This window comes from Cnephaeus nilssonii (assembly GCF_951640355.1).
Source record: "Cnephaeus nilssonii genome assembly, chromosome: 20".
Taxonomy (NCBI): domain Eukaryota; kingdom Metazoa; phylum Chordata; class Mammalia; order Chiroptera; family Vespertilionidae; genus Cnephaeus; species Cnephaeus nilssonii.
The window spans coordinates 21321123-21346705 of record NC_137091.1 but is presented as its reverse complement, the minus strand read 5'-3'; the positions used below and the strand labels follow the sequence as shown (position 1 = coordinate 21346705).

Here is a 25583-nt window from a genome sequence, read left to right as displayed (position 1 = left end):
ATTATGAAAGCAGTTCATGAGCTTTGCAGAAAATTAGAAAATGCAGGCAATTAAACATTAAAAAAATAGAATCATTACATTCTCACCACCCAGAGATTATCAGTTTTAATTCCTTAATAAATATGCACTCTGATCTTTTTCTACACATATAGATATTTGTATTTTCACCTGAAATTATACTTTTTAAAAAAATATATATTTTATTGATTTTTTACAGAGAGGAAGGGAGAGGGATAGATAGAGAGTTAGAAACATTGATGAGAGAGCATCATCGATCAGCTGCCTCCTGCACACCCCCCACTGGGGATGTGCCTGCAACCAAGGTACATGCCCTTGACCGGAATCGAACCTGGGACCTTCCAGTCCGCAGGCCGACGCTCTATCCACTGAGCCAAACTGGTTTCGGCTGAAATTATACTTTTTCATGTTACTTTGTAACCTCCTCTTTTCAGTGAATAAATCTTTCCCTATCCATTTCTGTAAACTTTCAACTCATTTAATATACAGACCATATTCATATTTTCCCAGTTGACCCCAAAATAGCTATAGCTTGTCTGTCCAAATCACAATTCAGTTCAGGACTATACATATCATATAGTTTGTTCTATCCCTGAAATCTGTTTAACCTAATAGTAGCTTTTGTCTAATGACATTGATTTGCCTAAGAGGATCAGGCCATGTGTCCTGCAGAATGTCTCACCTTCAGGATTTGTTGCTCCCTCATGGTATTGTTTTAAGTTGTTTCTTTGTCCCTTGAATTTACTATACATTAGATTACAGGCGTCCTCAAACTATGGCCCGCGGGCCACATGCAGGTGTTTTTGCCGTTTTGTTTTTTTACTTCAAAATAAGATATGTGCAGTGTGCATAGGAATTTGTTCATAGTTTTTTTAAACTATAGTCCGGCCCTCCAACGGTCTGAGGGACAGTGAACTGGCCCCCTGTTTAAAAAGTTTGAGGACCCCTGCATTAGAAGTTAGATCTAAATGCTCAGTTGGTTTAAATAAAATATTTTTGGCTACAATGTATTATAGATGACTTGTGTGTTACACAATGCATAACATCAGAAGACACATTATACCTGGTTGATTTCCATAGTTGCGACTACTGAATCAAGATGATGACAGTCTGATCCCTGTATTATGTAAATCTTCTTGGAACTGAAAGTATTCTCTGTGGCAGTTTACCTAATGGTTAAAACTTAAATTGTTTGTGGGTTTTGTTTTTTTAACATTATTTGATAATCCTTGCCTAAATTACTATTATTAGAGAAGTGCTATTTTTCTAATTCTATGATGTTCTTACATTTATTAATTGATGTTCTTCTGTAAAGTATATATAGCTTTCCCTCATCACTTGGGTCAGGATAAATTTTTAATTCATTTTCCTTAATTGTCAATTTTCAACATGGGATTTACTTTATTATTTTTATTGATTGATTGATTTTAGAAAGAGAGGAAGGTGGGGAGAGAGAGAGAGAGAGACCTCCTTTAGTTGCCTCAGATTCCATGCAGCTACTATGGTGGCGGGGGTGGGGGGTGGGAAGGGAATAAGAAGCAGAATAACAATCCTATCTACACTAATAAAAGAGAAACATGCAAATTAACCATCACTTTGCTACACCACCAGCCAATCAGGAGCGAGTATGCAAATTAACCCAACTAAGATGGCAGCTGCCATGGAGCTGGAGCGAGCAGGAGGCTTGGGTTGCCCCCGACAATGGAGGAAGCCAAGCTTCCCGCCCACCCTGGCCGACCCTGGCCTCCGCTCAAGGCTACAAAGTTTAAATTATAGAAGATAAATAAATCCCAGATACCTGCTTCCAGCTGGTCCTGGCCTCAGCTCAAGGAGGTGCTGAAAAAAAAAGGAAAGAAAAAGAAAAAGAGCCCCTTACCCATACCCCCATGGGGTGAGGGTCCCCACTGGGGGGCTTGGCCAGCCTGCAAACAGCCATCAGCCCTCACCCAGGCTGGCCAGGCACCCCAGTGGTGATCCCCACCCTGAAGGGGGTGTGGCCAGCCTGCAAATAGCCCTCAGTCCCTCACCCTTGCTGGCCACGCCCCCCCCAGCAGGGACCCTCACCCCATGGGGGCATGGCTGGCCTGCAAACCACCACAGGCCCCTCGCCCAGGCCGCCCCACGCCCCAAGGGAACCCCCACCCTGATCCGGGACACCCTTCAGGGCAAACCAGCCGACCCCCACCCGTGCACCAGGCCTCTCTCTATACTAATAAAAGGGTAATATGCTAATTAGACTGGGAGACCTTCCAGGAGACCTTCCGGACATTCTTCTGGACAAAGCCATGGTGGCGGGGCCGAGGTAGAGGTGGTTAGAGGCCAAGAGGGGAGGGCAGTTGTGGGTGATCAGGCCAGGATTGGACAGCAGTTGTGGGTGATCAGGCCAGTGGGGGGTGCCGTTGGGGGTGATCAGGCCGGCGGGGGGGCAGTAGGGGGTGAGCAGACTAGCAGGGGGGCCAGTGTGGGGCAAGCAGGCCGTCAGTGGGGGTCAGTTGGGGGTGATCAGAACAGCGGGGGGAGGGGCAGTTTGGAGTGAGCAGGCCAGCAGGGGGGCAGTTGGGGGCAAGCAGGCCAGTGGGGAGGGGAGGTGGGGGTGAGCAGGCCAGTAGGGGGGCAGCTGGGGGCAAGCACACTGGCACGGGGGGCAGTTGGGGGTGATCAGGCTGGCGGGGGGGCATTTGAGGGCGAGCAGGCTGGTGGTGGGGGGCACTTGGGGGCAAGCAGGCCAGCAGGCAGAGTGGTTAGGGGCAAGCAGGCAGGCAGGCAGGTGAGCGGTTAAGAGCCAGCAGTCCCGGATTGCGAGAGGGATGTCCGACTGCCGGTTTAGGCCCAATCCCTGTAAACTGGCAGTAGGACATCCTTTGAGGGGTCCCAGATTGGAGAGGGTGCAGGCCCGGCTGAGGGACACCACCCCCCCTGCCCCCCTCCCCCTGTGCACGAATTTCGTGCACCGGGCCTCTAATCCTATATAATAAAAGCCTAATATGCAAATCAACCGAAAGTCAGAATGACTGGTGGAACGAACAGTCGCTATGATGTGCACTGACCACCAGGGGGCAGACGCTCAACGCAGGAGCCATCTTAACCTGGTTAAGTGTTCCTCTCTTCATGAAACACTTTTACCTATCACTTGGTATCAAGATACCAAACTTGTTTCCATTTTAGAATCCTTAAATTTACTGTTTCCTCAGCCTCAATTATTCTCCAGATTATCACATGGCTGTTTTTTTCTCAGCATCTTACTTCTTCTCTTTTTCTAATCTCTGTTATCATATTTGTAGTTTTAAGAGTTTTGTTTTAGTTTTTTTAAAAATATATATTTTATTGATTTTTTACAGAGAGGAAGGGAGAGGGATAGAAAGCTGGAAACATCGATGAGAGATCGACCAGCTTCCTCCTGCACACCCCCTACTAGAGATGTGCCCGCAACCAAGGTACATGCCATTGACCGGAATCGAACCTGGGACCTTTCAGTCCGCAGGCCGATGCTCTATCCACTGAGCCAAACCGGTTTTGGCTGTTTTAGTTTTTTGGAAAAAAATATTTTTAATCATTTTTATTTCATGGATGTCTCTTTGAGGCTCTTAATTATAAAGGCTTTTTTTTTTTTTAAGTTATAACTTTTGGGTGTTTTTCTTTTCTGTTTCTTCTGAATTTCTTTCTGCTTGTTTTCAGTATTGCCTTTCATATTGGAGGCCTCCCTGAAGTGGTTGGTTCATTGTGAGTGAGATATTTAAAAGCTGATTAGATGTAAGGAATATTCAAAACAGCACTATTTCTAAGGGTTTCAAACTGGAAACAACCTAAATGTCTATCAACAGAAGAATGGATAAATACGTTGTGGTCTAGTTATACAATGAAATACTATTTTGGAGTGAGAATGAATAAACTACTTTCTGCACAAACAGAATGTTGAATGAAAGCAGCCAGACACAAAAGAGTACATACTGTAGGCTTCTGTTTCTTTAATGCTCAAAAACACACCAAACTTATCTGAGGTATTGGAAGTCAGGATAGTGGTTGCCTTTGGGATGGGCCCAGTGACTAGTGACTGGAAGGGGACCCAAAGAGCCTTATGGAATTCTGATCATTATGTTCAGCTTCTTCAATTGGGTCCTGGTTTTATGTGTGTTCACTTTGCATAATTTTATTGAAGTATACATTAGATTTGTGTGTTTTTTCATACATGTGTTATGCTTCAAATAAAAGTTTATATGAAGTGCCCTAGCCAGTTTGGTTCAGTGAACAGAGCATTGGCCTGCAGACCAAAGGGTCCCGGGTTCGATTCCGGTCAAGGGCATGTTCCTCGGTTGCAGGCTCCTCTCCAGCCCCGGCCCTGGTCCGGGTGCATGCATGAGGCAACCAATCGATGTGTTTCTCTAACATCGATGTTTCTCTCTGTCTTTCCCTCTCTCTTCCACTCTCTAAAAAGATTAATGGAAAAATATCCTCCAGTGAGGATTAACAACAACAACAAAAAGTTTCTATGAAGTAAAAAAGCTAGTTGAATATCTATGTTGGCAGGATTTATTGACTGGTGCCCACAGTGTGGTCAGTCTGGGCATCCAAGCAACACTCTTTCATTGGGGATGCCCGAATGTCAGTATCTGAGGATGGGGAATAGATATGTTTGTTCTTTCTGCTATGTCTAACTGGAAGTTTTTAGACCTCTTTCTAAACCTTTGTTATTGACAAGACAAGGTGTTGCTCACTTTTGAAATGTATCCAAGATAAATTGGGAACATCAGGTTCTTCTTTGAAAAGTACAGTAAGTAGAATTGGTATTTCTATTCATTCATTTATTCAGAAAAAAACCTATAAAGACAAAAAAGATCCATATCCTCTTGGTGTGTAGAGTAGAGCAGAAATTGCAAACATTAAATATAAGTGGGATTAGTTATGGAGGAAAATATGTATTGCTGTGGAAGCGTAGAATCCAGGAACCTAGCCTAGTCTCCAGGGACAGGGAAGCTTTCCCTAAGGAAGTAATATTTTAGGTGAAGAATAGAGGAAAGTACTAGACTTTTTCTTAATGCAAATGTCTCAACTTGATGTGGAAACCTTTATTCCTGTCTGACCACTCTATTATGTGATTTCAGGTGGAGAGTATAGTGAAGATGATGTAAATGAATTAGTGAAGGAAGATGAAGTGGATGGTGAAGAGCAAACACAGAAAACCAAAGGGAAAAAAAGAAAGGCTCAGAGCATTCCTGCCAGGTAATGTTGCCCACAGGGCCCTTAGAAGTCAGGGCTATTGTCACTACCATCCTGATTGCTGGGATTGGTGTTGCTGCTAGAGTTTCTTACCTTTGAAGGGAAACATTTGGTGACATTTCAGTATTAAAATTTTTTTTAAGTATTAATTTAAAAAATTTAATAGGTAATATGTACACAGTTAAAATGAAAAACTTAGTTACTACAAAAATGTGTAACCCATTTCTAGCCCTGTTGCTGTGCCTCAGAAGAACTTTGCTAGCAGAGATATTCTGTGCATGTGAAAGTGTGTATGTATATATTTCCTACTCTCTTTAAAAACAACAACAGCAAATGGCATACTCTGCATATCGTTTCTTATTTTCATTATTTTACATCTTGGAGATGATACCATAGAAATATATCTAGCTATATTTTATTCTTTTCAGTGGCTGCATAATATTTCACTATATGGATAGACCTTACTTTATTTAAGGACTAGAGGCCCGGTGCACGAAATTCATGCACTGAGGTGGGAGGGGTCCCTCATCCCAGCCTGCACCCTCTCGCACTTCAGGACCCCTCGGGGGGTGTCGCCTGCCAGCTTAGGCCCGAAGCCAGCAGTCAGACATCCCTCTCACAGTCCGGGAGCCCTCGCTCCTTACCGCCTCACTGCTTCTTACCGTTCCGCTTGCTGCTCCTTAGCACTGCCATGGAGGTGGGAGAGGCTCCCGCCACCATTGCTGTGCTCGCCAGCCATGAGCCCGGCTTCTGGCTAAGCGGCACTCCCCCTGTGGGAGCGCACTGACCACCAGGGGGCAGCTCCTGTGTTGAGTGTCTGCCCCCTGGTGGTCAGTGTGTGTCATAGCGACCAGCTGTTCCGCCGTTTGGTCCATTTGCATATTAGGCTTTTATTATATAGGATTCTCTTATTGAGACATATTTAATTTGTACCTCATCTTTACTATAACAAACAAGACTGCAGTGAATATTTTTTATATATATCTTCATATAAATGTGGAAATATACCTGTAAATCAAGTCTGTAGAAGTAGAAATGTTTAATCAAAGGTTATATGCAATAAGAAATTATTTATAGATATTAGCAAATTACTTTCCATAGACCTGGTACTGAATTACACTCCCTCCAAAAATTATGAAAATTCTGTTGGGTTATTTAACTCAGATAAGAGAATCTTCCATAGAAGTCTTTTACTCTCTTTGGTGTTTCTGTCTCTTTGGGCATTGAAGCAAAAAGCAAATTGTAGTTTATAAAAAGGGAAAAAGGAATTTTAGGTATTAAATTCACTTGAAGTTAAAATCAATTTACTTGCATGAGTTTTGGATCCGGTTTTTCTGTCTTTGAAATTTTCTGTATTCCAGCTTTCATATCTTCAGAAAATGGGAAGAAATATGGATCCTGTCTCTGTGGAATTATAGGAATAAACAGTGCAAATAAATTTGAGGCTCTCCTCAGTAAAGCATATTCTCCAAATGTGTTGACTTCAAAAGTCAAAAAAAAATCTGCTATATATGTTCTTGGAACACTCTTGCTAGATAGATTGATTCTGTGAGGATTTGGAGTATTTCTTGGTGAAAATAGCTAGTCCTGACTTAGAAGTAGAACACTGTATTTTGATTCCAACTATTTTGGAGGAAGCTAAGAGCTCAATTCTTTTTTTTCTTCTACAAAATCTCAGTGTACCTCTTCTATGCTCCCTCAGTGTGCATCTTAGTAGTCCCAGATTTAAAAGTGTCCTTGAGTTTGCAACATTATGTTTGGAATTGAGGAAGGGATAACTGAAATCATTTTGCATGTCTTCTCTTTCTTTTTCCTTGTAATGTTGGTGATTAGGAAGAGAAAACAAGGTGGCCTCTCATTAGAAGAAGAGGAAGAGGAGGGTGTCAGTGGGGAATCTGGAGGAAGCAGCAATGAAGAGGAAGACACAGCTGCAGAGCAAGAAGAAGGCACGAGGTCCGAGGATGCAAAGAAAAAGAAGGAGGATGAACTGTGGGCCAGCTTCCTCAACGATGTGGGACCAAAACCAAAAGTGCCCTCGAGTCCACAAGTTAAAGTAAGTTGCTAGGTGAATGAGATGAAGTTTCTCTAGAAATACCCTAAGTTGTCCAAATAGATTTTATTACATTTACAAACTGAGATTTGAATCTTCTAGCAGATATCAGACTACATAGCCCTAGCTGATTTGGCTCAGTGGATAGAGTGTCAGCCTGCAGATTGAAGGTCCCAGGTTCGATTCCGGTCAAGGGCACATGCTCAGGTTGTGGGCTCAATCTCCAGTAGGGGGCATGCAGGAGGCAGCCAATCAGTGATTGTCATCATAGATGTTTCTATATCTCTTTCCCTCTTCCTTTCTCTCTATGTCCCCCAGTGTGCATCTTAATTAGTAGTCCCAGCTTTAAAAGTTTTCTTGAATTTGCAACATTATGTTGCAAAAATAAAAATATATTTTAAAAAAGAGAAAAAGAAAGACTACATAGATGCCTTTTGATAGTAACTCAATTAAGTGAAAAATAAAGCATTTCCTCTGGTAGGAAAAATTAGCTTTTCCAATCAAATAAATTTTCAGTAGGTCTTCAACTGTTTTTTTATTTATTTTTAATTTATTTTATTTTTTTAAATTTCTTTATTGATTAAGGTATCACATATTTGTCCTCATCCCCCCATTCCCATCCCACACCCCTCCCCATGTATTCCCCCACCCCCCTGTTGTCCTTAACCACTGGTTAGGCTCATATGCATGCACACAAGTCCTTTGGTTGATCTCTCCCCTTTACCCCAACCCTCCCCTACCCTCCCTCTGAGGCCCGACAGTCTGATCCATGCCTCCTTGTTTCTGGTTCTGTTCTTGTTCATCAGTCTATGTTGTTCATTATTTCCCCTAGATGAGTAAGATCATGTGCTATTAGAAATACACTTATAAGATCCGAAAATGAGAAAAGCAATAATGGTTATGCGGACAAGCAAATGAATCAGTCTGTAGTGAGTTTCTTTCTGGGCCAACAGTTCTTTTGAGACCCAATTTCAGTGTCAAACAGTTCTTTATGTGTACATGTCAGCAATGACATTTCAGTTCTGGATGGTGGACAAATGGTGGTAATGCAGGTCTGACTCTCTCTGGTTTGGTCCGGTCTTCAACTGTTTAGAGATGAAACATTTATGAATAGCCATAAACATCATGTTTGAATGGTTCGTTTATATTTCATTCTTATGTGAACTGATTACATTTCTTTTTTCATAGAAAAGAGATGAGACAGAAGAGACTAGTTCAAATAAACTGTTGGTCAAAGCAGAAGAGCTAGAGAAACCTAAAGAAACAGAAAAAGTTAAAATCACGAAGGTGTTTGATTTTGCTGGTGAAGAAGTCAGGTAAGATGACCTTCACAAACTTCCAAACTAGTTCTTTTAAAAATGAGCTTCTTTCTAAATGGTGCTATGAGTCATCTGACCTCATTCCACCCCACCATAATATTTTGGGAGAGTTATATTTGATTTCATGGAAAGCAGTGGTTCCATGAATTATCAGAGAACGTGAGAAAGGGCCTTTCACATATCAGAATCTAGTTTTGGAGTATTATGAAGTGGTTGGCTGAACAGAAACAGGAAAATGTAAGAATAAGGTATATGGTTCCACATACTCATTGACATGTCTTGTGACTTTGGCTGTCATTTCTCCGTTTATTACTTTCCTTAACTATGAAGTATGAGCCCCAGTGAAGCCTCTGAAATCAGGTAAGAATTGAAAGTACCAGGAGAGGAATTTGGTTCCAATATTACTTACTTACCTTAATTTTATTATTATTATTATTATTTTAATATATTTTTATTGATTTCAGAGAGGAAGGGAGAGGGAGAGAGAGATAGAAAAATCAATGATGAAAGCAACTCATTGATTGGCTGCTTCCTGCATGCACCCTACTGGGGATTGAGCACGAAACCTGGGCACGTGCCCTTGACCGGAATGGAACCGGGGCCCCTTCAGTCCACAGGCTGATGCTCTATCCACTGAGCCAAACTGGCTAGGGCATTACTATTATTTTTTAAATTGATTCAGGAGGTTTGTTATTGTTACTAGTTTAGAAAAATAGTAGGGACTTAATAACCTCCTGGTCATTCCAGGTAAGAGCCACATGTCTAGAATTTCTTCTTTTCTACTTACTTAAACTATTATGTGAAAACAGCAGATCTGTAATTTAGAGCTAAATGAAAATACATGAAGTGCCAATTAATAATTTTTAGGTAATCACATTTATTTTCTTTGACTGTAATTAATTAGACCTGTATGCTCTTTTAAAAGATAACTTCCCCTAAAATCAACATTCTTTTTTTTTAATCCTCGCCTGAGGATATGTTTTTATTGATTTTTAGAGAGAGATGAAGGGAGAGAGAGAAAAACATCGATGTGAGAGAGAAACATTAATTGGTTGCCTCCCATACGCGCCCCACCAGAAATGGAACCCACAACGTAGGCATATGCCCTGAGTGGGAATCGAACCTGCAGCTTTTTGGTGAATGGGATGACACTCCAAGTAACTGAGACACTTGGGCTGGGCTAAAATAGGTATTCTTAAAAATAATATCTAAGTTTCCAGCAATTATTTCATCCAGTGAAAATACATCTTGGAACAAAGAATTTGGTAATAATAGTTTTATAGATGGTGTGGAGCAAAACTTTTTAATACTTAAAAAAAAATTTCTCCCCAACTTTTTCTTCTGAAAAATTTCACTTAAAGTTTTTAATGAAATAAAATAGCTTATTTTCTTCATGTTAATTTATCTAATCTGAGTTGGGTTGATGACAATAGGACACCTGAAGGATAATGTATATGTAAATTATTTCTGTTGTTTTCTCTTCTTAAAAAGATAACATTCATCATAAAGAAATTAATCTTAGCCCTAGCTGGTTTGGTTCAGTGGATAGAGTTGTTGGCATTCGGACTGAAGGGTCCCAGGTTCAATTTCGGTCAAAGGCACAGGCCCTGGTTGCAGGCTTGATCCCCAGTAGGGGGCATGCAGGAGGCAGCCAATGAATGATTTTCTCTCATCATTGATGTTTCTATCTCTATCTCTCTCCCTTTCTCTCAAAATCAATAAAAATATATTTAAAAGAAAGAAATTAATCTCAGATATTCCCATGAGAATAGAAGTTTAGATTTTAAATCCATTTCACTAAGTTCAAGATTTTCATTTTTACTTTTGTCTGAAAGAAGCCAGTGATACTGTATTTTCAAAGTTCATCTTTAGTACTTTATCAGTATCCTGCCCATTTCAATAGTTTATCTTGTCAAATTATAACTAAATTTAAGTTATACTTCTGGATGCATGAATTTCTTGTGTGTAGGTATTATTTTGATAGAAAATACAGTTCTAAACCTTCTATAAAACTGTTAATCAATAGTAACTCTGTTCTTCCAGGCATTTTAATTTTCATTGTTTACCCTTATATTTTATTTGCTACTGAAAAACATGTTGACACGTCCTTGCATGGGAGTATTAAGATTATTAAACATAACAAAGATATCACAGAAATAAGCAAGTTTTATTTTTATTTATTTATTGATTGATTGATTGATTGATTGATTTTTTACAGAGAGGAAGAGAGAGGGATAGAGAGTTAGAAACATTGATGAGAGAGAAACATCGATCAGCTGCCTCTTGCACACCCCCTACTGGGGATGTGCCCGCAACCAAGGTACATGCCCTTGACCGGAATCGAACCTGGGACCCTTGAGTCCGCAGGCCGATGCTCTATCCATTGAGCCAAACCGGTTTCGGCAGAAATAAGCAAGTTTTACTGTCTAGTTGAGATCTTTAAAATTGGGAAGGAACTGATTATTTTTTCTTTTGGAAACACTGTTTATTTCCTAGTTCATCATTCTCAACAGCATTTTTCTCTTTCATAACCATTGTATTTCAGCATGCAGTATAGCATATACACATTATGATCAGCTTTCAGTTTATCACATATAGAGTCATTTAAAATTTTAAGGCATTAACCTTAGATAATTCATAATCTTTACTACTGTAGCAAGATCTTTTTGGTAGCAAGACTTTTCTCGATGAAGGAAGCAGTGTGTTCATGTACATTCTAGCACAAGCTTCTTAATCTAAATTGTTTTTCCATCTTGCCAGCAGTGCCGTTGGAATATACTCTTCCAAACACTTTATACTTCAAATCACATTTGTTGACAATATGACCCTAGTTTTGTTATACAGATTAGTGTCCGGTTTGTTTGTCAGCAAGAAACTGATAAAAGAATCCTTTATATCACCCTTATGTTTAAATCACAAACATACCATGATAATTTTCATGTTTGGAGTAATCTGGCATTCTTCAAATTGCATTGAAAAATCACTTTGCTAGCTTTATTCTAGTTTTCACTATCATAAGCCAGAGCCTGAACTACTTCAAGCTTTGGTGTCATTGGAAAGTTGTACTTGAATTACTTTCTTTGTCACAGATTTCCAAGCAAACATCTTTGATACAGTCTTTTACTAGTTAGTGTCTTGGTAATGTTTTTTGTTTGTTTTTTAGTTAGCAACCAAATGTGCTCCTTTCTCAGAAAGCCGCAATTCACTAATGTTAATGTATGGAATTTTGCATCTGTTTCTATTGGCTTTTTAGTTTAGTACTCTTTCTTCTGAAGAATTCTTTTGATTTGAACTTATTTCTTTATGTTTTGTATGTAAATGCTGCATTAGCCAAAACATCACTGCAAAGAACTCACTTTGGTTTTAGTACTGCATGATCAATGTGGCTCGGTGGTTGAGCATTGACCCATGAACCAGGTCATGGCACATGCCAGGGTTGCAGGCTTGATCCCCAGTAGGTGGCGTGCAGGAGGCAGCCTATCAATGATTCTCTCTCATCATTGATGTTTCTATATCTCTCTCCCTCTTTCTCCTCTCTGAAATCAATAAAAATACATTAAAAAAATAAGAGGACTCGTAGAATAAAAACAGTGTGAACTTGGTTGTCCTTCATTTCTTTGGAATTATTTCCATTATTGTCTTGTGGTTTATGACTACTGCTGCATTCAGAAAAGCTGTGGGATGTGGAGAAAAGGGAACCCTAGTATACTGCCGGTGGGATTGCAGACTGGTGCAGCCATTATGGAAACCTGTATGGAGTTTCCTCAAAAAATTAAAATTGGAACTGCCATTTGACCCAGTGATCCCACTTCTAGGAATATATCCTAAGAAATTCGAAACACCAATCAGAAAGAATGTATACACCCCTATGTTCATAGCAGCGCAATTTACAATAGCTAAGATCGGGAAACAGCCCAAGTGCCCATCAGCAGATGAGTGGATAAAAAAGCAGTGGTACATTTACACTGTGGAATCCTATGCAGCAGTAAAAAAAAAAAAAAAGATCTCTTACTCTTTGAGACAGCATGGAGGGACCTGGAGAATATTATGCTAAGCGAAATAAGTCAGTCAGAGAAAGACAAGTATCACATGTTCTTATTCATATGTGAAATCTAATGAACAAAATAAACTGATGAATAAAATAGATCCAGAGACATAGCAGCATAGAAGAGACTGCGGAATCTCAGAGGGAAGGCGGGGGAAGATGGGTGGGTGGGAAGAGATCAACCAAAGAACTTGTATGCATATATGCATAACCCATGGATACAGACAATAGGGTGGGGTGGGGGGTGGGGGCAGGCTGGAAGTGGTTAATGGGGGAAAAAGGGAGACATGTAATACTTTCAACAATAAAGATTTAATTTACAAAAGAAAAAAGAAAAGATGTGTTTTCTTCACAAAAACAGTGAGGCTGCCTGACCGGTGTGGCTCAGTAGTTGAGCATTGTCCTTTGAACCAGGAGGTCACAGCTCTATTCCTGGTCAGGGCACATGCCTGGTTTGTGGTCTGGATCCCTCATAGGGGGAGTGCAGGAGGCAACCGATCAATGATTCTCTCTCATTTGGGACAAGATGGATGGGCCTAGAAGGTATTATACTAAATGAATAAGTCAGACAGACAGACAAATACTATATTATTTCACTTATATGTGGTAATCTAAAGAAGAAAATAAATGAACAAACAAAAATAGACTTATACAGAGAACAAATTGATGGTTGCCAGATAGGAGAGGGGTTGGGGGGCTAGGTGAAAAAGGTTAAGGAATTGAGTACAAATTGGCAGTTACAAAATAGTCACGGGGGTGTAAAGTACAGTTTAGGGAATACTATATAGTCAGTAATATTGTAATACTTGTGTATAGTATCAGATGGATACAAGACTTATCAGGGGGATAAGTCTTGTATCCATCTGTGTAAGTTAAATGTCTAACTACTATGCTGTATACCTGAAACTAATATAATATTCTATGTCAACTGTAATAAAAAAATAGAACAATTACAATTTTAAAAGTCAATGCTTACATTTTATCACATTTTTGGATTTTAGTTGACAAAATCACCTAAGCACATTCTAATGTGGTCTTTCTGCACATGACTAATACTCATGTGACCACCTTGCAATTTTGACAGTACCTGAATTGATCTATATTCTGTTTAATGCATTGAGTCCACTGATCATGTCTTGAATATTATGACATTGTCAAATTGTAAACAAGTTTCTAAATACTATTCTGTACCTACCTTGTTTTGGGCCAATAACAGATAGTTTTGCAGCCCACATTTTAAGTAGCTTTTTATGTAATTCTTTTCAGATTTCCCCCCAGTTATTCCAGTAATGTTCTTTATAACTATTTCTTGTTCAGTCCAACATCCAACCCAGGATTGCATACTGCATTTAGTCTTTTTAGCCTCCTTGAAATTAGAACTGTTCTAAAAAGCCTTTTTGTATTTCTTGACATATATTGAGTTCATCTGTATTGTAGAATGTCCCTCAATTTGGATTGTTGAATTGTTTCTTCATGCATAGAGTCAGATTAATAACTTTAGATAAAAATGCTACATTAATGATGTTTTGTCCTCCTCGCTGCACCCAGTATTGGTGGTGATAAGTTAGACCACTTAAGGCAGTGGTCGGCAAACTCATTAGTCAACAGAGCCAAATATCAACAGTACAACGATTGAAATTTCTTTTGAGAGCCAATTTTTTAAACTTAAACTTCTTCTAACGCCACTTCTTCAAAATAGACTCGCCCAGACCGTGGTATTTTGTGGAAGAGCCACACTCAAGGGGCCAAAGAGCTGCATGTGGCTCGCGAGCCACAGTTTGCTGACCACAGACTTAAGGCAATATCTTTCAGAATTCTCCATTGTAAAAACACCCTTTTCCTTGCTAAACAGTCATTTTGCAGATCCATTAAATAATTCTTGACCAGAGATCACCCTGGAAACTATGGAGTTGTCTAATAGAGGGTAGCATACACTGATGGTAAACCTTTTGAAGGCCTACAAAAATAATATTGAAAGTGTTTAATATACCTTTAGAAATAAGATTTGCATTATTTTCCATGTGTCATATGGGACATCTAAGAAAGATCCTATATAATAAAAGCCTAATATGGTAAGTGTCCGGTCATCTGTTAAACCATTCAAAGTATAATATGCTAATGATATGCTAAGGCCGCTCAACCGCTCGCTATGATGTGTACTGACCACCAGGGGGCAGACACTCCGACTGGTAGGTTAGCTTGCTGCTGGGGTCCAGCTGATCACAACTGAGTGAGATAGGCCGGACATGCTCTGGAGCCCTCCTGCGGGCCCTCCCCAGATGGCTAACCTCCCACGCCCCTCCCCGGCCCCGACCATGCACTGATGGGGTCCCTCGGCCTGGCCTGTGCCCTCTTGCAATGCGGGACCCCTCGGGGGATGTCAGAGAGCCAGTTTTGGCCCAACAGCAGAATGACCGGTCACTATGATGCACACTGACCACCAGGGGGCAGACGCTCAATGCAGGAAGCCAGAAGCCAGGCTCATGGTTGGTGAGCGCAGCGGCGGTGGCGGGTGCCTCCCACCTCTACGGCAGCGCTAACGATGTCTGACTGATGGCTTAAGCCTGCTCTCAAGCCATCAGTCAGACATCCCCCGAGGGCTCCCAGACTGTGAGAGGGCACTGGCGGGCTAAGGGACCCCCCCCCCAGTGCACGAATTTCGTGCACCAGGCCTCTAGTTTATTATAACAACCACTGGTTCTACATAAGAGTAAAAAAAGTTGGTGAGTAACTGTTATTTTGAGAAATCATTAAATTTCCTGATCAAATTAAATTTTATCGACTTATTACTATTTATTAACAAAGTTGTTTGACACAAATTTCCTATTTCACTTTTAAAGCAAATGATTGCCAATTTTAAATACTGGGTGGATATTCAGGGAGACTGCTATTTCTATGATTTGTCAGAAGAGGGCAGCACCATATCTGTCAACAAATAGCAGGGAAGCACTTTTTCATAAATATAACACATACTCAAAAGTAATACATGCTTATTACTTTTAAAACATACATTATAGAGCTATATAACATGACAAGTCAGAGTTCTCTAACTCTTTTAAAGAAAACTAAATAGCAATGTTGCAGGATTTTTTAAACTTAAATTATTAATATTTAAATTTATCTATCGTAAGGAACTCTCATGTAGGGACTTGGAAGGCCTGAACTTTAATTGACAACCAGATGCAAATGTAGTGTCTAGATTCAAGCATATCTTTAATCTCTTCATGTCATTCTGATTTTTCTTTTTGTATGAAGTTAAGAGCATTATTACATCTTTAACAAATGATAGAACTAGTGATAACTGGGAAGAATTTGTAAGTATAAGCATATGGTAGCATTAGTACAAAGTTAGTCTTTTAGTTTTTTCTAATTATATTTTAATAGTTAAATTTTGGGTCTTCAAACTCCCCCCGCCCCCCCCCCCCACACACACTTGAAAAATGTGTAGCTTATTAACCATGGGGCATGAGGAAAAGTAGTATTTTTTTATCCTTCCCTATCACATACCATCTGAGCCAGTTAGCTCAGACTTTCCTAAATGATTCACCTTTTGGAAAAGGCTAGTCATGGAAAGTTTGTGCCTAAATAAATACTTTTCAGGAAGTTCTGAGTAAGTGAAAATGAACTTAAAATGTAATTTCTGCTGATAACACTTGAATTAACTACTGCTAATAGTGGGCGTTTTCCTGTCAGGATTCCCTCATATATTAGAAGTGGTCTGTAATTTAAACCACTCCTACTTGAAGATATTTGATAGCTGGGTCTCTTCTTATTGCTTGTTAAAAGTGAAGTTCTTTTAGGTGTACTATCAATGAAGAGTAATCTGCTAATACTACTTTATGTCAATTAGCAAAGACGCTGAGAGAAATACACCAGTTTATAGAACGTGTTTCCTAGTCAATATGAATAGGACTTTGACACTAGAAATTCAGAGATACTCTCACAGTTATACTCCCCCCCCCCCCCCCCCACAGTTATACTTTTTTTCCATGCTCCCTTTATGGAACTTAACTATAGATCATGTATTGTCATACTTGTTTTCATGGTTGGCTGTCCTGATAGACTGTGAGCCCCTTAAGGGCAGAGGCCATGTCATTTTTGTTAATAGGTCCCACATCTACAGGGTTCTCTCTAGCATTGCTACTTAATCTCTGACTAGTCTTGAAAAAGTAACTGAATCCCTTAGGATTTAATTTTTCTCACTCATAAAATGTAAATGTGTTCGCTGTTGCTGTGGAACTACTGTATAACAAGCCATCCCAAGACTCAGTGGTATACACCAATAAGCATTTATTTGTTGCTAGTGTGTTTCTGGCTGGTTGGGGCTGAGGTGATATAGGCTTGGCTCCAAGCTACTGGTTGGTTCAGATCTGCAGCATGTGTCTTTCACCCACCTTGGACCAACAGCTGCTTGAGGCATATTCTTTTTATGGCTAGAGAGTGTCAAGGGGCACGTGAAACTACAGAAACATTTAAAGCTTCTGTTGCTGTCAAATCAGTTAGCATCTGACCGATCACTGAAACAAGTCATGTGTCCAAGGTTAACATCAGTGGGGTGGGGAAGTAGGTTAAGAGGGAAGGAATGAATATTTGCTCAATGATGGTTTAATCTATTATACATTCTCTCTCTTAGTTTTGACTCTTGACTCTTACTGCTAAGAGGTTCGTTTGGGAGAGTTGAGAAGACACAAATTAAACCTTGTAGAAAGTAGATCCAGATTTTAGAGGACTTTGAAGGCAAGGTTCAGCAGCTTATGTTTGATTCTTGAGTAATACTTAGCCATCACAAGACCTTGAGTAGGGGACTGAGTTTTTTAAGTCACCCTTCAAGAGTAACTCAGCAATCTTTCCCAGTGAAGACTCTATTTTTCTTTCCTTTTTTCTTTTTCCCCAGTGAAGATTCTTAATATTAAACTCTCAAACTTATATTCTGTGTCACTTTTGTGGGTGACAGAGTACTGAGTGCAGGAGTGAGATGGCTCTTGATAAGAAAATTTGGTTCTGCTCCTAAGTAGCCTACAAGGAAGGAGAGAAGAGATACTTACATTCCTGCAAAGATGGAATTTATAGGATTCACCTGTCATTATTCTTGGCCAGTCTTATTCTGGATGACCTGGTTGAACACCCATAATACATTGACTATAATTTTCCACCCTCCAGATGGATTGGAATTTAAACAAAATTCCTCAGATGTTTTTGAATTGGCAAGCCTAGGCAGGCATTAGGCATTTCTCTTTCTTTATCTGAAATTTCAGGCACCATGAATATCCTTCTTTGCTCCTTATTTGATCATCAGTTTTATTGAGGGCAATTTTTGCAGATTTGAAATTGGGTAGGATTCTCAACTATAATTTTCTTCCATTCCCAAATTAGTGCCAAATTAGCCAGCTTTAAGGGATCTTGTTTCATCTTCAGGTTCTAGGTGTAGAATAGGACCTTTTGCAGAGTATTTTCAAATGTTTATACTGTTGCTTTTCTCTTTGAAGTAAAACCAGTATTTTTCTCCCAAATACTTCATCTCCCCATTCCAATTTTTACTAGGCCTTAAAAAAAAAAAATAAATAAATAAATAAATAAATAAATAAATAAATTATATATATATATATATATATATATATATATATATATATATATAAAATTGATTTCAGAGAAGAAGGGAAAGGGAGAGAGAGATAGAAACATCAGTGATACGAGAGAATCATCGATCAGCTGCCTCCTGCACGCTCCCTACTGGGGATTGATAACCCAGGCATGTGCCCTTGACCGAAATCGAACCTGGGATCCTTCAGTCCGCAAGCCAATGCTCTATCCACTGAGCCAAACCAACTAGAGCTTTACTAGACCTTTAAATGTGAGTCCTAATCTACATGTGAGGTGCAGTAGGAGAGCCTTTTTCAGCCTTCACATCAATAACCCACAAGGACTGTGATTCAGTAGTGACTACTGGAGTGTTTCATGCTGACAGAAGTAATGGAGGGGATTTTAGAGAGCTCAAATTTATATGCATTGCTGTTTCATTTAGCATGGGAAAATGTCTTTATCTAGAACTTGTAGTAAACTTGAACCATAAAGCTTAGCAGCCAGAACTTACTGAAAGCCCAGTGGGTGTTTTTCCTTGTCATTTATTCCCTTTATTTAGATTTTGTTTCTGTCTTTTTAATTCTTTTGTAAACTTAATGTTTCCTTCCTTGGCACAGGGTGACTAAGGAAGTGGATGCTACATCGAAAGAGGCCAAATCCTTCTTCAAGCAAAATGAGAAAGAAAAACCACAGACTAATGTCCCTTCAACTCTGGTGTCACTCCCTGCCGGGTCAGGGTGAGTATTCTAGTCCCAGGCCCAGGTGTACCTGGCACATTGGAGAAGCTGTTTTCGGTATAAGGACCCGCTGTCATGACTCCTTTCCTGAAAGGGAAGGAATTATGCTGCTGCTCTGCCTTTGCTGAAATATTTGCCAAATGGAAGAGGCAAAGGAAAATTAGCCATTGGTCTCTCTTTGATACCAGCCTGAAAAAAGTCCTGGTTTACAGGGTTGATCACAGGGCTGAACATGTAGTAAACTTTACATTTAAAAAAATAACTTACAAATAAAAATATCAGCAGTTCTTCAGAACATCTAATGAAGATTTGGGTTGAGTACTCCGATCCCCTAAGGACCTCAAAGGAACATAAAAAGATGAAAGCTGATTTACAAATAATTCTATTAACACATTTTCAGGAACTTAATAGATTTTCTTCCTTCATATATTCTATATTACTTGAGTTATTTTTAGCTGAAGACTAGAATAGAAATCTTTTCTCTTTGGAGAAATCTTTCTCTTTGGAGAAAATAAAAACCTCTTTCTTCTTAACCTAGATGTAAGAAGTAAAGCCTCACAGTAAATATGAGAAACCAGGGCACTAGCCTACAGAGAAGTGAACATGGACCACCCCCCATAGGTAGCACTGATCACCTGCTGACTCCTCTGGGGAACTCTGTGTCCTTGAGATATTTGGGGTAGAAAAGTCACCAATAGGGGCTTTTCTGACCCTTCTGTCAGAGCTTGCTGCTTCTTCCCTCCTCAAACATACTTTATGTCATTGCTATGAATAGCAAAGTTGTTTTTTTACATTTAAAAAAATTGGTTTTTCTATCATATTATGAGCTTTTCTAGGACAGGCCTTTCTCATCTCTGCAGCCCTGAATCCAAACAATGCTAAGTTTCACCGGTGTACTCACTAGGGTTACGTTTACCCAGAAGCAAACCCTGAGATAGAAGCTTGAGTGCAAGTCTTTACTGTGAGAGGTGATTCCAGGAAGCCCCAGTAGGCAGGTGAGAAGGGGTGGGAAGGAAGCCAGCACAGGTTACATTACCCAGCAGGTTGCTGCTGGTGGTAGCTGGTCTTCAGTCCTGCTGAGGAACTCAGGGAGATTGTGAAGAACATGGCCAGGGCGAAAAGGCTGGGATATTTATCCTCCAACTCCCATTGGTCCTCAGGCTGGGGGCTGCAGGGGCTCTAGTAAGGTGCTGCTCTCACGGTATGCCATGGTGGTGAGTGTAAGGACATGTGGCTCGGGCTCTGTGCACATCTGCGCCATGCTCTGTATCTGCTTCTTACTACAAGTATTTCTCTCGCTGGAGAAACTAGGTTGCAGAGGTCATGTTGTAGTTACACAGAAACCTAAGAAGCAAAAGGATTGAGTGCTTTCTACCCCAGTGGGAATGATATAAACACAGACCGAGGCAGCTATGGGAGGACCATGGTAATGTGAACAGAGTTCTCCAGGCCTGGCCCTGAACTTTTTAAGTTGTGGTTTGCAATCATCATTTAAAAGAAATAAAATGGAATAAAAAATATTAGAGGACATCACATATTAAGAGTAAATATGGTTTCATGACATTTTTTATTTCAGTTATTGATGTGTTTGTCACAAAATAAACTATTTTTAGTGAGGGTTGATATTTTGAAAAAGTGAGGCTGTAGGCTAAGCAACATGTTTTTAGCCTTATAATCATTATATTGTTTGAAAGAGATTCTCTTCAGACCAGTAGCTTTCAGACTTTATTGACTGCCACTCAAAGTAAGGAATACATTTTACAGTATCCCCTAGTACATCCATAAACATAGGTATGTAAAAAAGTGAAATAGTATTTCCCTTTACTATATATGATTAACTCTGATTTTCTACCTTACGTTATTATGTCAAGGATGTGTTATTTTTAAAAATGTTATAACTCACTTAATTTATTCACAATCTACTACAACCTGAATTTGAAAAAATCCTGCTTTAGGCTATATATATAAGTTAGCCTCTGCAGGCTTTTACTTGGGTTACTGATGTTATTAAGTAATGTCTCTTGCATTTATTAAAAGTGTTACTATGAATGTTACCTCTGGATTAAGGACCAAATATTACTTAAGTACAAAGATTCTATCTTAGGTTTCTAGCATAGTTTCAGCTAGCACCATTTTCACTCCTAGCCTCCTTGGTTGTTTTATTTATTTATTTATTTATTTATTTATTTATTTATTTATTTATTTTGGTAAGAGAACATTTATTTAGCAGAAGGGGGGGTGAGAAAAAAAAGAAAAACATTTATTTGGTAAATTATAGAGGTAGAAAAAGTAATTCCTAGAAGAAATGGGCTTAGCAAACAAGTTCTAGAGGTAAAGGAAGGGCCCTTGGAACTGGGGAGTGGGGAAGCTAATGGTAAAGTGCCTGGAGGGTAGGGGTGGGGAGAGAGGGGGAGGGGGAAAGGAAAGGGAAAGGGAAAGGGAAAGGCACAGGCGTGCTCCCTGGAGGGCATTTCTTTTTCTTTTTTAAAAAAAATATATTTTATTGATGTTTTACAGAGAGCAAGGGAGAGAGATAGAGAGTCAGAAACATCGATGAGAGAGAAACATCGATCAGCTGCCTCCTGCACACCCCCCCCACTGGGGATGTGCCCGCAACCAAGGTACATGCCCTTGACCGGAATCGAACCTGGGACCTTTCAGTCCACAGGCCGACGCTCTGTCCACTGAGCCAAACCGGTTTCGGCCAGGAGGGCATTTCTTAATATAATTCCTATTGACTTAGAGAATCAATATGTTTCAGAAAATACTCTGTTGCTATGATTATGAAGCTAACTAGAGAAGGGAGAAGTGGCAGCTTAACAAGGTCAACTTGTTTGTCACTAAGTCACTCACATGGAAAAATCACTGCATCCTGTAACCATGCCTTTTCTTTCTTAGGATCACAGCCTTTCTAGGATAAGAAATTTGCTGGGGGGGGGGGGGGGGGGAACCTGCAGACATGATATCTGTATTAGGGATACCCAGCGGGAAACAGATGGTATCCTCATATTAGGATACTTTGAGGAGAGTTTAATAACTCACAAAGTGCTGAAAAACCAAAGTGATAGGAATAGTGTGGTGTCCGCGGGGCTGGGTAATAATGAGGCTCCATTACCACCCCTAGATCTGAAGGGGTAGAAGGGGGAGCAGTTTATGGCAGACAGAGAGGGCCTCCTGACAGGAGCTGAGGCCTTCACTTGAGTGATGGACCCTCTTGGGGGTTCTGTGGGAATAAAGACGCAGATCTCCCTTCTTCCATCTCTTGCCAGGATGCTCCAGTGACCACTGAGTCTTGTGAAAGAAAAGGTTATTCTGACACTTTTTTAAATGGTAAGGAAGACTTAGGATTGTTGCAATAGATATTAAGACTACCACAATATGGGAGAGAGATAAGGCTCAACTTTGAAAACAGTAAAGACCGCTGAGGATTCATAGCCAAGGAGCAGAATGAGAGAGAGAGGGCGGGATCAGTGGGTGGAATATGACTAAGAGGAGACATCAGGGGTGGGGGAATTCTTGCTGAACTTACTTAACAGGATTCTTGCTGAAGGCAGGCTAGGAATTATACATCAAAAGTGGGAAATGAGGAATTCGATCAGATAATGAGAGTGATCAGATATTAAGAATGGGGGATTCTCTTTAAACTGACTTTGCAGGATTCTTGCTAAAATTGGACTACTAGTATGCAAGCCCAGTAAGGACAGGGCCCAAGACTGAAGCCTAGTAGAGAAGAGGGCTCAAAGAAGCTTGACTAAGCTTTGATCCAGAAGAAAGTCTTTTGCTGGTCCAGGACAGCATCTGGGGCAGAGAGCAGCATGGAGGAGGACTTAAAGGGAATCAACTGATGAACCATCTTTCAATAGGTTAATGAACTACTTACTGACTCCCTTACAAAGTGAAATTTGATCAGAATCAGTTTTTTAAAAAGTTATAATGAAACATAACAGATACAAGGATATGTTTGCCTGAGTAAAAAAGCCCTCAAGAATTGTACATGAAAATGGGGACTCATTTGAATTTCTGAATAAATCTAGAAGGTGACACTCAAGGTTGGCCTGATTGTTTTTCTTATCTCAAAAAGCTTGTACAGCCCTAACCGGTTTGGCTCAGTGGATAGAGCGTCGGCTTGCGAACTGAAGGGTCCCAGGTTCGATTCCGGTCAAGGGCATGTACCTTGGTTGCGGCACATCCCCAGTAGGGGGTGTAAAAGAGACAGCTGATCGATGATTCTCTCTCATTGATGGTTCTAACTCTCTATCCCTCTCCCTTTCTCTCTGTAAAAAAATCAATAAAATATATATTAAAAAAAACAACAAATAAAAGCTTGTACAGCTGTAATTGTGCTTGGGAAAAGACAGGGTCAGGAGGAATTCAGCTGACCTGGGGTGGCTAAGTGGGCACATTTTATCAGTGCCAACATTAGTGTCTGCTGCAGGCTGCACATGCATGTTATGGAAAATCTTTTTAGGGAGAAAAATCTATAGGAATAATCTAATTTATTTAAAAAAATTATTCTAATATTTTCCACAGACTTTTTATTTTAATTCTTGGAGTTGCTTCAGTTTATAGAAATTGTCCAGCAGAAACACTTTATTTATTTATTTTTCTTCTCTCTAAACAGATTTAAGCAATACAGGAAAACCAGAGCAGCAGAGTAAAACATCCTGTCCCACATCCTTTGCTAGCAAATAAGAACAGATTTACAGCAGCAAATGTTTGTAACTGAAAATGCATTTCCTCCACATGTTTAAAATAGCACACTGCTTAGGCTATAAAAAGCCAAAGTTTATGCTTTGGGAATGGAGTAAACCAAACACCCAATTTTAATTAGAGGCAGGAATTAGAGACAACAAGAAGCACTCTCTACATTTGGTAGTAGAAAGCACAATGCTCAGTGTCTAAATTCCTGTAGTTTTGTTACTTTAAGACCTTGTTACTTTAAAGTTTAAGCTCTTGAGCACTGCTCCCTCTATCCCACCCCACCCCATCATCATTACCAATACTATTGGCCACTTTCATCCAGCTTCTCCCAGCATTTGTGCGTATCTAGCTGGTCAGCCTTCAACACCACATTCATTACTTAACCTTATTCAGCAGTGGGCTATTGGTCTCATTAAAATTTGTATACTGACAGTAGACATTAACTTGTTTAATTAAGGGCTTATTATTTAGTTGCCTCCTTATATAGGGGTAGACAAAAGTAGTTTGAGTTACCAGTCATCATTACCTAAAAGATACTGGTAAATCATAAGCCCTGGCCTCTGTGGCTCGGTTGGTTGGGCGTCTTCCTGTGCATCAAAAGGTTGCTGGTTAGATTCCCTGTCAGGGCACAGGCTCCATCCCTGGTAAGGGGCATGCAGAAGGCAGCTGATTGATGTATAGCTCTCACACTGATGTTTCTCTCTCTCTCCCTCCTTCTTTCCTTTCTTTCTAAAAATCAATAAACAATTATAAGTAAGAATATGAAATAATAAGGCAATGACAAATAATACAAATAAACAATAAAATAATACATAAATAATAATGCAAGAATAAACTCTTTTGAATTTTCACAACTGTAAACCTACCTTTGCCCACTCCTGTAGATTGGGAATGACCTAAAAAAAAAAAGGCTTTATTGATGTCTCAAACAATCTCATGGGTGGTGTCAGTTTAGCATTATTTACCTCAAAGATAGGAGAGAGAGGATTCTTTACAGTCATAGTAAAGATAGAAGACCCAGAACTTGGCAAGACAGGAAAAATGTCTGGCTTTCTAAGGTTGGTCAGTATTCAGCCTGTTGACCAATCCAGTTCCCAGGAATCTTTAATTTGTGCAACAGACTATTTCTGTATGAACAGTTAATCTACTCTCTCCCAAATTCCCTGAACATAAGTTAATATTAACTTTGTTGGCTTTTTAACATTTAGAAATTTTTCAATATATATAGTCTTTTTTTTTTTTTTTTTAAATAGGGAGAGCCTAGACGATGCTCTCCTTTTTTTTTAAAAAAAAATATATTTTATTGATTTTTTACAGAGAGGAAGGGAGAGGGATAGAGAGCTAGAAACATCGATGAGAGAGAAACATCGACCAGCTGCCTCCTGCACACCCCCCACCGGGGATGTGCCCGCAACCAAGGTACATGCCCTTGACCGGAATCGAACCTGGAACCCTTCAGTTCGCAGGCCAATGCTCTATCCACTGAGCCAAACCGGTTTCGGCGATATATATAGTCCTTTGATAGAGAGCATTGAACATTTAAAGTAACAAAAGTCTGATATTGCCACTATGTTTGGTAGAAATGTTTCTTCTTTTTTTTTTAATCTTCACCCCAGGATATTTTTTTCCATTGCCTTTTAGAGAGAGTGTAAGGAAGGGGGAGAGAGAGAGAAACATCAATGTGAAGAAGACACATCAATTGGTTGCATGAGCCCCGACCGGGACCAGGGATCGAACCTACAACTCAGGTACGCTCCCTTGACTGGGAATCGAAACTGAGACCCTTCAGTATGCAGGCCGATGCTCTAATCGCTCAGCCATACTGGCCAGGGCAAATGTTTCTAACTTTTTTTAAAAAAAGATGTTTTTATTGATTTTTAGAGGGAGAGGGATAGAGATAGAAACATTGATGAGAGAGA

General features: G+C 39.9%; 1 protein-coding gene across 1 annotated transcript in view; it reads left to right on the top strand.

The window, feature by feature from the left end:
* Positions 1-25583, top strand: part of CFDP1 (craniofacial development protein 1) — a gene marked incomplete at its 5' end in the record, with an annotated part of 107036 nt that overhangs the window by 9034 nt on the left and 72419 nt on the right. The window contains 4 exons of the mRNA XM_079799407.1: positions 5118-5235; positions 7066-7285; positions 8471-8598; positions 18844-18963. Of these exons, the coding sequence (XP_079655533.1) occupies positions 5118-5235; positions 7066-7285; positions 8471-8598; positions 18844-18963 (586 nt within the window). The remainder of the gene's footprint in view (positions 1-5117; positions 5236-7065; positions 7286-8470; positions 8599-18843; positions 18964-25583) is intronic.